This window comes from Furipterus horrens, unplaced genomic scaffold (assembly GCF_987537825.1).
Source record: "Furipterus horrens unplaced genomic scaffold, mFurHor1.1.pri manual_scaffold_8, whole genome shotgun sequence".
Classification (NCBI taxonomy): domain Eukaryota; kingdom Metazoa; phylum Chordata; class Mammalia; order Chiroptera; family Furipteridae; genus Furipterus; species Furipterus horrens.
Window position 1 is genome coordinate 104,056,950 of NW_028327178.1, and position 12,268 is coordinate 104,069,217.

A 12,268-nucleotide genomic window follows, 5' to 3' on the forward strand; every position below is an offset into this window, starting at 1 on the left:
AACCAGGGGCCCCCGTTTTCAAGCCATCCCAAGGGCCTCGGTCTCACCTACGGAGCAGTCTAGACCCTCTGCTCCTGCACAAGCTTCGAGGTGGCCCTCACCAGGAGATTTCCCCAGGCTTCCCTCCTGCCCCCGGATTCTGGCACATCATAAAGCGGCTTGGGGTTCCTGTGTTTTATGAGCTCTGAATCAACAGGGCGCTGTTGGTTTAACCAGTTTGGGTGTTTACTTTCGCCAGCAACAGTGGCTGACGGGGAACAGAGTCGCAGTGGCCAGGCCCCACGAGGGAAGGTCACACAGGCGCGGGGTCCTCCCAGCTGGCCTGAGTCGGCCTGGACATGGGACGTTACTGCCTCCCTGTCTGCAGTTCACTCAGTCATAGGGGTGCGTGGCCAAGAATTACAGTCTCCCCAAGAGAGACAGAAGAGGCTGGTCAGGAAAATTCGTTTATGCAGAGAGGGCGAGTTCTGCTAATAAGAGCAAATAATTACATTTTAGAGAGTGCCTTCAATTCCAGGCTCTTCATACCTACATTTTTGTTTATGTTGCAAAATACACATGCGACGAGGCAATTTAGAGGGGTGGGTCAAGCTATGGATGGTGCCAGGTGAATGGCCAAGGTCAAAGCCCAGCTCAGTGACATCCTAACTTTGGGACCTTGGGAAAGTCACTTAATCTGTGCTTCTTTTTTCACCTTTAAAATGGGAAAACTCATGGTTCCAACCTCAGAGGGCTGTTTACAGATTAAATGAGCTAATGCATAGGAAGTGTGTGGTACCTTGTCAGGGCTCAATGAATGTTATGTTTATTTTTTATTGCTAAACTGCAGGAGGTCACAAAGCAGGAATTATTCCCACTTTGGAGGTGAGGGCACGGAGTCTCCCAGAGGAGACGGGATGTGTCTGAGAGCTCACAGCCAAGTCAGGCCGAGGGGTAGAATGTGAGCCCAGACAGTGGGATTCCACTACCTCAAGGGGCCCCTTCTCAGTAAAACGGAGGAGGACCCAGTGGGAAAGCAGCCGGCCAGCCTCGGCAAGAAGGGTCCTCCCTTCGCTCTCATTCTGGCTCCCACGCTCCCCGCCCCTGGCCGCAGCGCTCCAGCTGCTGTAAACCTGTCTTGTCTCTTCGTCAGGCCCCTGTCCTTGGCTGTGAGCCTGGCCCCGCTGCGCCTGGCCTGGCCTAGAATACCGTGCTGACTCAGGTCTCGCCGGGGAGGGGCCCTGAGCAGGGCCAGGGGACAGGCCCCTGAGGCCCTCACCCCCACCCTGCCCATTCCTGAGTCTTCCCTGGAAGTGGGAGAGTTTGGTCAGAGGAAACCAGCCCCTCCCAGTGGGGGGGTCCCCTCTGTGAGGGACCTGCCAACATTCACACCGTGGGCGCGGGGCGCTGGGCGCGGGGTGCGGGGTGCGTGAATGCACAGGGTCTGCAGGGCCTGAGACCACCTGCCAGTCTGCACAGCACCACGCCCTGGGCAGGAGCTACCATTTTTCTCTCCTGATGAGAGGGTTACTGAACCATTCCACCGTGCTGACGGCCAGCCCTGCCACATATTCCTGCATGTCTCCACATAACGAGTCCTTCCTGAGGGCTCCATGAACCCCCATTTGACTGCGAAGCTGCCAAGGGACCCAGGACTCGGGCTTTACACCCAGTTCTCTGCTCCATCCCTGGCCAGCGTGTGACCACAGCAAATCACCTAACCCTGCGGAACCTCCACCCGCAGGAACGGAAGCTCCCAGAAGGCAGCATTTCACACCTCCAACGCTCGCGGGCACAGGTCGGTGGCCAATAAATATTTCTGAGTGAATGGCTGAGTCTTCTGAGACTCCGATGAGGATGGAGCAAGTTCATACATGTGACAGCCAGGCAAACCGAAAGGCTTCCATAACGGGTGGGTCTGCCTTCCTCGGCCCTGCGTAACTAGCTCTATGATCAGGAACCCGTGTCAACCAGCAGAAAAGCCACCCCAACCCTGGGCTCCCCCAAACCCAGCTCCTCTGCCGTCGCCCGCAGCCGACCCACTGCAGGGCCAGATAGCCATCAAGATGTCTTCTCAGCAGCAGCGTGTGCTGACTACCTGCCCACTTCCCTGAAACAATTTGTGTGTGTTACACTCCCACGCCTGCCTGCTGCTGCCTGGGCCCTGCTCTCTCAGCAGCGACAAAGTGGCAAAGTAGGTGTGTAACATCTACTCTGCGGAGCTACAGGGGCGGGCTGCCAGCAGGAGAGTCTGAGACACGTCCCAAGAGAGGTTGTTCTGCTGGGATGAGATCGGTACTATTCCTATTTCTAGTGAATGGATGGGGAAACTGAGGCCCTGGGTGTTAAGTAACTTCCCCAGGACTGAACAGCCAGTAAGTGCCCGAGGCAGAATTCGAACCCAGGTGCACACTCCTAATCGCCACTCTAAACAATGGACCTCACACCACATACAAAATTTAATCCAAAACAAATTGTATCGCTAAACCTAAAAGCCAGAATCAAAAAGCTTCTAGAAGAAAACAGAAGAGAATATCTTTGCGAAGAATATCTTAGGCAGAGATTTCTTGGCAGGGGGTGCGGTGGGGGACGTAAAGAACACTAATTCGGAAAGAAAAGAAAATGACAAATTAGACTTCATCAAAATGAAACATTGGTGTCCACAATAAGACACAATTAAGAAAATTAATAGGCAAGCCACAGACTGGGGGGAAATGTTCATAATACGTATATCTGACAAAGGACTCGTATTCAGAATACGAAAAGAACTACTGTCTATCAACGATAGAAATAAGAGTAACTCAACAGAAAACGGACAAAAGCTTTGAGCAGACACCTTCCCTAAGAAGACTTACAGACAGCCAACAGGCACACGGATTGGATCCCAGAAGCTTCGTCGTCAGGGAAATGGAAATTTTGCCTATGCACAAGGAGATACCATTTTACATTCACTAGAACGGCTGCAATTAACAAGACTATCGAAACCAAATGTTTGTGCGGGTGGGGAACGCTCACACAATCTCCTGCAGAGTGAAAATACAAAAATCGAAACATGTACCTTCCCTATAACCCAGCCGTTCCATTTCAGGGTGCTCAGCCGAGGGAGATAAAGTGCCTGTCCACAAAAGGCCTTCAGCCAGACTGTTCACAACAGCCTCATCCGTGGTACTCAAACCCCAGAAACAACCCAAATGTTTACCAATGGGAAGTAAACACTGGTTACACTCGTACAATTGAATATCATTCACGTGGTAACAGCAACAGATCACAAAGACACCGGCGGAGCACAGGTGGCCGCAGGCCAGAGAGGACATGCTGTGTAAGTCCACTAAATGGCATTCTAGCACAGGGAAAGCCACCCTACGGGCACAGGAATTGGATCAGAGGTGGGCCTGGGGGTGGGCGGCTGGGATGTGGCACTGACTGAGGGTAGTGGGGACTCTCGGGGCCCAAGGGCGTGCTCTGTGTCTTGTTTTGAGTGGTGATGACACCGCTACAGACATTTGTCCAAAGCCATCGAACCGAAGAGTCACAGCCTGTGCAGTTCATTGTATCTTAATTAACTCCCCGCAGAACCTATTTCTGTGGAGAGAGCGAAAGGACCATGTGAGAAACCCATTTTCTGGTCCATGCCGTGTCCCTACCCCCCAATTCCTGCAAAATGAGGAGAGGGAGTGCCCACGCTGTGCCCTGAGTGGGCAGGGCCTGGTGGAAACCTGCTCTAGCCATTTTTTGAAATGGGATGAACAGAGACCCCCCTTTGCAGAGGACCCACGCGGGTAGAGAGGTATTTGCACCTACAGACGCCTCTGTCACAGCTTCTCACTGCCTTTCTGTCCTGCCAGGCAGCCTGGAGACACTTGTTTTCACACTCTTTTTTTTTTTTTTTTTTTTTTTTTTACAAACATTCTATGTGCAGACGGCCCTGGCTAACCCCTGATGGTCCCTACCCTGTGAGGTCAGAGGTCAGGGCAAAGCATCTTCCTCAAAAGGCCTCAGATGAGGAAGAGTTAACCAAGTGATGGAAAGAGGGGTGGGGCAGAGAGGGCAGCAAAGGCAAGGCCAGGGTCTTAAACTCTGCCCCACCTCAAAATCCTTGGGGGGGTTAGGGAGGGAGGCTCTAAGAGTCTCCACGCAGACCAGCCAAATCAGAGGCTCTGCAGTAGAATCTGGGCATCATTTTTTTTTTTTTCCAAAACTCTCTAAGTGACTCCCAGTTTGAGAACCAGTGATCTGGATGGAGGTGACCGAATAAAGAAGGAAAGCCTACAAGTCACAGGAAGATCCTCGTGGATGCAGGAACCGAGGAACAGGGAGGAAAGTGAAGTCAAGAAATGTGGCTGAGAAGTTGTAGTAAGCGTAGTGCCTCCACCAAAACCCCCATCCACCCAGAACCTCGGAATGCAGTCTCATTTATTAACAGGGCTTTTGAAGATGTAAACAAGGATGGAGATGGAGTCACCCGGGATCAGGGTGGGCCCTAAATCCAATGACGGTGTCCTTAGAAGAGACAGGAAAGGACTCACTGAGAAGCAGGCCATGTGAACACGGAGGCAGAGACTTGAGTGGTGTGTCTACAAGCCAAGGGGCCCTGGGGCCGGCTGGCCACCGCTGGGAGCTAGGAGAGAGACGTGGGACAGAGTCTCCCGCACAGCCTCGGGAAGGAACCAACCCTGCCCCCACTTCGATTCCAGGCTTCTGGCCTCCGGATCTGTGACGGAACACATTTCTGTTGCTTTAAGCCTTCCAGTTGGTGGCCATTGGTTATGCCACCCCTGGGAGACTCACGCAAGAGGGAAGCAAGGACTCAGCCGCCCCGGGGCATGTGGAGTTGAAGCTGGGCACAGGGAGGGGGCCCAGTGTGAGGGGGAGCAGTGCCCCGTTCCAAGGCGACCAGGAGAGGGAAGGCCAGGCGACAGCTGCAATCCGTGGGTCGGGTCGTCTGGCTGTTGGAGATGATAAGTCTGTGCCCTTCTGACCTCTCCCACGTTCTTAGAAAAGTGGGCGGCAGGGCTATCTGCCTGGAGTGGGAATGGGGTGACGGCAGCGTCCAGAGCCGAGAAGACTGGGAGGGTTCAAAATACTCTCTCCTGAGAGTAAGCAAGGGGACTCAAAGTATCTCCTTGGCCACACGGAAGATCTAGTGACATGGGAGGCGCTCGGCTGTGCAAAGGTGAGACGTGACCTCTGGCACGCTGGCCTGCAAATGCAGAAAAGGAATCTGCACATCTAGCAGGTAAGTCCACCTTCCAGACAGTGGCCTCCAGTAGTTTGGTCAAGCCTGTTCTACTAGACTCGGAGAACCCGCCCTTGATCCCTCAGATGTTACACAGAAGATGCCTGCAAAGTAAATAAGTTAGCCTTGCAAATAAGTGCCAGCCCACAGACTGTTTCTCTTACCCACTCACTCTCCCCGAGGGCTACGCACAAAATCAATGAGTCAGTAAATATTCCTTGGACACATACTGTGCCAATCCATGTGATGGACTAATTATCAACAGATATTTACGAAATATCTCCTGAAGGATTGCACAGTAAGACAATTAGTCAATAAATACTTATAGAACTACCAGGCACTGGTCTAGAAATGAGGACAAAGAAGAAAATGAAAGTCACAGAAGATTCTGGGTGAAAGAAATAGTGGCCAATTGGTAGCTCAATGTGGTATTGCAGGAAAGAGTGGTGTTCTAGAAACCAGAAGAAGACGGCATTTCATAGAACTCGAAGGCTGGAGACTCTGGGCTATCTCCCTCCGGAATAAAAATGAGTGACTCACTTCACCAAGAAAGTCTCAGTTTCCTTATCTCTCAAAACGAGGTAGTTGAATCAGCCAAATGCTTTCTCAAAATTAAAAAAAAAAAGAAAACAAAAAAACCCTAAATTCAAGGCTCAAACAACTTTTTAATGCCCGGAAGTTCTTGCTGGAGATGCTTGTGGTTCAGTGATGATCCTTACAGCCACAGATTGATACAAAATAAGTTGACTTGAGGGACCCAAAGATGGAGAGAAACAAGGACTCCCGTGTATGGTCCTTCCTGAGGCCATCTGTTCCCCACCTTGCTAGTAACCACAGCCCCATCCTGGAGAGTGAGTCACTTGCCAGAAAAGGGAGACCTTATCTTCTCAAAAGGCCCCAAATCACAGAGGAAGAGCCCGAGTTTCCTTCCCAAGACATCTTCAGATGTTTGCAACCAAGGCCAGGGTGGGGCAGCCACCATGACTAGCACTCAGAGGACAGGGGTGGGTCTGCCGGGTAAAGGAGGGGAATTCCAGTGTTTCTGAGATGCTGGTTTTCACACTTGTCTTCCCTTGTGGTCTTCCTTTTCTGACATCGGAGCACAGACTCACCACCACATGCAGCCCGACCCACCTCTTGACTCCCAAGGCTGGAAGAAATCAGAGAGCTTCTTCTTCCATTTCCAAAAACCCACCAAGACCAAGTTCTGGCTTCTCTCTCAAAGAGGGTCCATCCACTCTCCCTGCTGGCTTCTGATCCTAAGGGCCAGTCTTTCTCAACCCTTTCTGCATAAAATATTCATGCTGGCCCTTTACTCATTAGTATCTCATTAAGGGTACCTTCAATTAATCAAAGCCATGTACAGGTTTTATCTGTTCCCAAGGAGCACTTTGAATTTGTTGCCACTTTTTAAAATCAGGAGACTTTGCCCTATCTTAAAAAGTTAGAAGAGCCGGTCACAATGAGTCTACATTCCCACGTGGACAAACTGTCTGGAGTTGAGTAACAACAGCCCATTTAGATGGGGAATGTGCCTTTCTGGTCCCCAGTCTCCGCCACTCCCTATTGCTGCCCACTTGGCCCACTTTACTCATTTCTGTGGCTTCCCCAGCCTCTATAGGAAACTGACTTTGTGACACCTAGTTATGGTACAGTGCCCAATAATAGGGAAAAAAATCTGAAACATAATGGAATATGGAACGTGATTATAACAACATAAAATTCTTAAAAGAGGTTAAGAAGATAATATAAACAGCTTTTGTTTCTGAAAAAAAATGTTCACGTTTTTGTTCTTTAGGCTCTTAAAAATGATTTCTAACCTCTCAAAAACTGGACAACGAGCTTTGCCCCTCCCACTGCAAAACCAACAACAGAACTTGCAAAAAGCACCTAAGAATGAGCTTGAAGCAGCCGCTTCTTTCAAAGCCGGAGAGAAATGAGCCCGGTTTCCGTCTGGAGCCCTTCCCATGGGCAGGTCTTAGCCACTGCAGACTGGATTCGGAAGCCCTTCTGCATCTTTGTTTGGGTGTCTTTATTTCTACCAGGCTGTAGCTCGTTGAGGACAGAGAAAACGTCTCGCTCATTTGCAGACCCCCCAGCATAGCACTGGACACCAGGGGAATTCTCAGGAAACCACTCGGGGTGGGCTGAGGGTGACGGGGGGGGAGCGTGGCTCTCAGGTGCCCCAGCTCTCGTTGAAATCCCGACCCTGCCGCGTTCTCGCTGTGTTACCCCACCCCCCCATCTCCCTCCCTCCTCTTCTACAAAGTGTGCATCACGACAGGCGCCAGCTATGACCAAGGCTGGCTGTGAGTCTTCAGGAAGCTATAAAGCTCGGCGAGCAAGGGCCACGGTGACATCGCTGCTATTCTTACCGCAAGAACAGCAGAGGAGAAGAACAAGAGGGCGCGGTGTGCAGTGAACTCCCTCCAACTACATCCACCCCTTGGGAGACCCAGAACAGCATTTATCCATCTCCAATCCTCTAAACAGGGCTGTAGGCTACTCATTAGCTGTATTATTTTTTAATTTCCTGTGAGGCTACAAAACCCTCCACAGAGTAAATAGAAGCAGAGAGAAACCCTTAAATGTGCTCTGGCTCTGGCCCCTTTGGCCCGTGTGGGTCCTGTGTATTCTTGCCCTGGGTGCCTTGCCGCTGCGGGGGCGGCACGGTTGGGGGGTGGGCAGTGGTGTGCTGTGAGGTTACCCACAGTCCTGCTTCCCAAAGAGCCAACTTACAGCACTCGATGGGGTTCGATGCAGTCTGCAGGGAGATGATCCTCCCACTGGCCTCTGGGATGTGCACCCGGAAGACCAGCCTGACCCGCGTGTTCTTCCTGCCGATGTCAGTCTCCCCTTTGCGCAGCTCGATGTCCGCGTTCCTCAGCTTCAGGATGCCTGCGCAGTCGATGCTGCCGGGAGGTTGAAAACCCCACTTAAAACCGAGCGCCTTAGTGAGCAGGAGGGATCACCCACAAAATCACCTTTGTCAGGTTAGCCAAATAGTTCTTCGGCCAGACACAGGAAGAAACGGCAATATCCTGATAAATATGCCAGCTGGGGAGTCACACCAGGCGCGGGTAAAACACCTGTGAAGTCACTGGAGAACTCCCAGTGGAAATTACTGCTCTGGGGAGGCTTTTCATGCCAACTTTTTGCCTCTCAAAGTATCTGAAAAACTCAAACGCACAACTGGCAAAAATTGCTTCTAGACTATTCCGTAGATACAACTAGTGTATCAGCATTAACATCTCAAATTTGATAAACGCACTGTGGTTACGCAGGAATGCATTCTTGTTCTTAGGATATGCACATGGAAGTACCTTTAGAAGTCCACAGGCATGATTTCTGCAACTCTCAAATGGTGCAGAAAAATGGAGAGAGTGATAAAGAAAACACGAAAAATGTTAACAACTGGCAAACCTGAGTGAACAGTATACAGGAGGTCTTTGTATGATTTTGCAGATTTTCTGTAAGTTTGAGGGGTTTTTCTTTTTTTCCTAAAAAGCTTTTTTTGACTCCAACACATGGGTGCGATGATTCCCAAATGTTAGCCACACGCAAATTACTTGGTGCGTTTTGACCTCTCTGCATCATTGTTTAATAATTTTCTTTAGGTCAACTAAATCGTTTAAATGTAAATGCATTTAGTCTCATCCCAACCAACATAATCCAAAGATGCGTAAGTATTCTTCCTCCCAATACACATGAAAAACATCTAGGTAAAGACCTGTCCAAATAGACACTTTTAAAATAGTGATCTCTCTGGGTCCATCACAGGCTGGAACCACCATCCCCTGCTGCTCCCACCAAGTCCCCTCCCCCAAATCCCCGTCATGTGCCCCCCCCAATCCCCCTCAAGACCCACTGCCCTCAGCCCCAGTCCTTACGTTGCCCGCATGTTGTTTTTGGGCTCCAGCGGGATCTCCAGGACTTTGGTGTTGCCCACAATCTTCTCATAGCTGGTGGTGGTGACGGTTTTTCCCGTGATCCGGTGTACCTGATAGAAGGCGTGGGGTTTGAGGATGCGCTCATCGGCTGTCCCAATGAAGATCTGCAGCCCCAGGGGCTTGTTTTCCATGTAGCCATGGAGCTGGGGGGAGAGAGAACAAAATCAAATTATTACAGCGCCACTGACGTGCAGGGTGTGGTGGTGAAGTTGAGAAACAGAAAGATCAGGCAGCAGAAAGGACACACGATTGCTGCTCCATCTGGAGCAATGGCGATTGGGACGCGACCTTGATGCCCAGCCAGAGGGGACCGTTTCAATAAGATACAGGGATCTTCTCTATATTGAAAAATTAAGCAGCCATAAGAAAAAACGTGGTAGATCAGAATTTCATTTATGAAGAAAGAGCCAGAAACTATGCTTCAGTGGCAGTTGGGGGGTGTCCAGGGTGGGGGGAATTTTGCATGGTAGTGAGGATAGAAAATAATCAGAAGAGATAAACCTGAGCTCTTGACAATGGTTGTCTGGGAAGGGGAAGACCAGAAGAACCAACTTCCGCTTTTTCCATGCCTGCATGGCCATGAACAAGTTTGAATTTGTAACTTAAAAAAAAAAAACAAAAAACCACCAAGGCAAAAGTACCAACATCTAAGTCAAAAGAAAATGAAAGCCTGGAAGAAAAGTGTACAACACAGAGCAGACAAAACATGAATACACAGAATATAGAAAGAAGGCCTGCATGTGAGTAACTCAAGGACGCAACTCCCCCACCATCCTATTTAAAGCCGAGTGCCACCCCCACGTGGCTCTCCCTACCTCCTTCTTTTCCTTCTTATCCCATCTAACATATTTCCTCAATTCCTTTTGTTTAGGTCTTCCCCCCACACCTCAGCTATCACCACTTTGGGGGCAGGGTTGTCTGTTTCTTCAACTTGCCACAAAATCCCTAGCACCTAGAATACTGCCTGGCGCAGGGCAGACATCTAGCACCTATTTGCTGAGTGAATTAATGAAACTATCCACCAGAAAAAATGAGCAAGCGATTTGAACAGGCAATTCACAGAAAAACAAAGAGCCACTGGCATAGAAAAGATACTCAGTGTGACTTGTAAACAGGAAAACGCAAGTTAAACCACCATGAGATGCCATTTTTCACCTTTAGATTGGCACACATGTATGTATTTGATCATATCAAGTGTTTTGCAGGCTGTGGGGACACCGGCACTGTCATGCAGCTGATAGGAACAAACTGCTATAACTATTTTAAAGAGTGTTGGAGTGACAGCTGCTAAAACTAAAAATACATACTCCCTATTACCCAGTAATTCCATTTCTCAGAATGTTCCCCAGCAGAAATAAATATTGTGCCTGCAGGAGAGATACACAAATGTGTTTACTATGAAAAAAAAAAAAAGGACCAATAAATCAATAGGCTTAGAGGCAGTATGAGACTTTCAGAGTATGAAAGACTGCAACAATTCACAAATAATAATAAGGTAGAGATCTATGGGCTGGTCTAGAAAGATCTAAGACATCCTATTGAAAGGGAAAAGCAATTTGTAGAAAAATATGGGTAGTATGATACAACTTCCTTTCAAAATGCTGAATCTTTTCAATCCACCCTTTTATATACATGTGAACGCCACAGGAAAAGATGTAGAAGGATGCATTCCAAACTGAGCACACCATGATCCCTTGTAGGGATGGGGGAGGAGATCAACATTAAGAATCTCGGTCAGAGGACTTCCAATTTATTCACAATGTTATAGGAAGAATATATTCCTGGAAACTTATGTAAATTAACATGGGTTTTGAAAAATACATAAAGGAAAAATTTGTATTGAGCTGAGAGTTTGAAGATGGGTTCCTGTCTTGCTACTTCCCAGCTGAGAAACACTGGGCAAATCACTGAATCCTTTCCTGCAAAGTAAGGAGGACTGTGCTGTAACTTGTCATAGTTGTGGGTCACTAGCCACCACTGGCTGGTGGCCACGGTTGTGGGCATCACACACATGGAACACTGTCGTCATCAAGGGAAGATCTATTGGACAACGCTGGCCCAGAAAGACGGAATTCTCTCCTCCTCGTCTACAAGCTACACAAAGAGCTGAGCTGGAAATGGAGCAGAGCCAGGTGACCACCTTTTTTATAATCTGCGAGGCCGACGCCCATGACATGTACCTATGTGTCTGACACACACCCAAGAGGCACCCTGGGGCCAAGACGGAAACCCAAGTCAGGGCCTCTTATCTTTCTCCTCCATGCAAATGGAAGAACAGGACACTGTTCTCGGTGGCAAAAATCAAAGGCAGGAGGACAGGGTTGAGAAGAGATTTTGTTTGCACTTCGCATTTGGAGCCAAGATAAATACGTTTCCTCATCTTGCCTCCGGGATTTATTAGGAATTGGTAAACACAGCATCACGTGTGCAGAAGAACGTAGGCAGATAGTGCGCCCCGATGCTCTGAGGTCCCTTCCTCCTCTTGCAACAGAAGAGAGGAAATTGCAGGCGGAGTGTATTCGTGGTAATCATCCAGGGAACACCTGCAGATAAAATCTGTCATGTCCCCGCAGCCCCACCTGAATCCAGCTACCTCTGTCCCCTCCCCTGATGGCACACGTAGTCAACACCCACATTTGCCTCTCCCTGGAGTGACTACCACTGCCCACTAACTGGCCTCTTGCTGCTCTTTCACAGAACAGCCCAGTGATCTTTTAAAAATACAAATCAGGCCGTGATGCTCCTCAGCTTACAAGCCTCCAAAGACTTCCTGTGGCCTTAGAATAAAATTGAAACTTATGCCATGGTCTGTGAAGCTTCAGAGAGCCCAGCTTCTCTCTTCTCCCTCCACCCCATTAGGCTCCTGCCAATGCCAGTCATCCTTCTGGTCCCCAAGCATATCAAGCTCCACGTGACCTCAGGGCCTTTGCACAGCCATCTCCTCGGCTTGGAATAGTCTCCCACAGATACGTTTAGTTCTTGGATCTCCAAGTCTTTCTGAAACCACATTATTTACACACACCCAGAGCCAGAGCCAGTTCTTTCAGCCCTGCAAGAGCCCACTGGTAAATTTTTAGGAATTTTCAGAGCCAGTTGACATTAT

At 49.3% G+C, this 12,268-nt stretch overlaps 1 protein-coding gene across 1 annotated transcript in view; it reads right to left on the bottom strand.

Moving 5' to 3' along the window:
- Nucleotides 1-12,268, bottom strand: part of NFATC2 (nuclear factor of activated T cells 2) — a 124,284-nt gene that overhangs the window by 55,163 nt on the left and 56,853 nt on the right. The window contains exons 4-5 of the mRNA XM_090285321.1: nt 9,106-9,308; nt 7,955-8,127 (exon numbers count right to left, since the gene is read on the bottom strand). Coding sequence (XP_090141447.1) covers nt 7,955-8,127; nt 9,106-9,308 — 376 coding nt within the window. The remainder of the gene's footprint in view (nt 1-7,954; nt 8,128-9,105; nt 9,309-12,268) is intronic.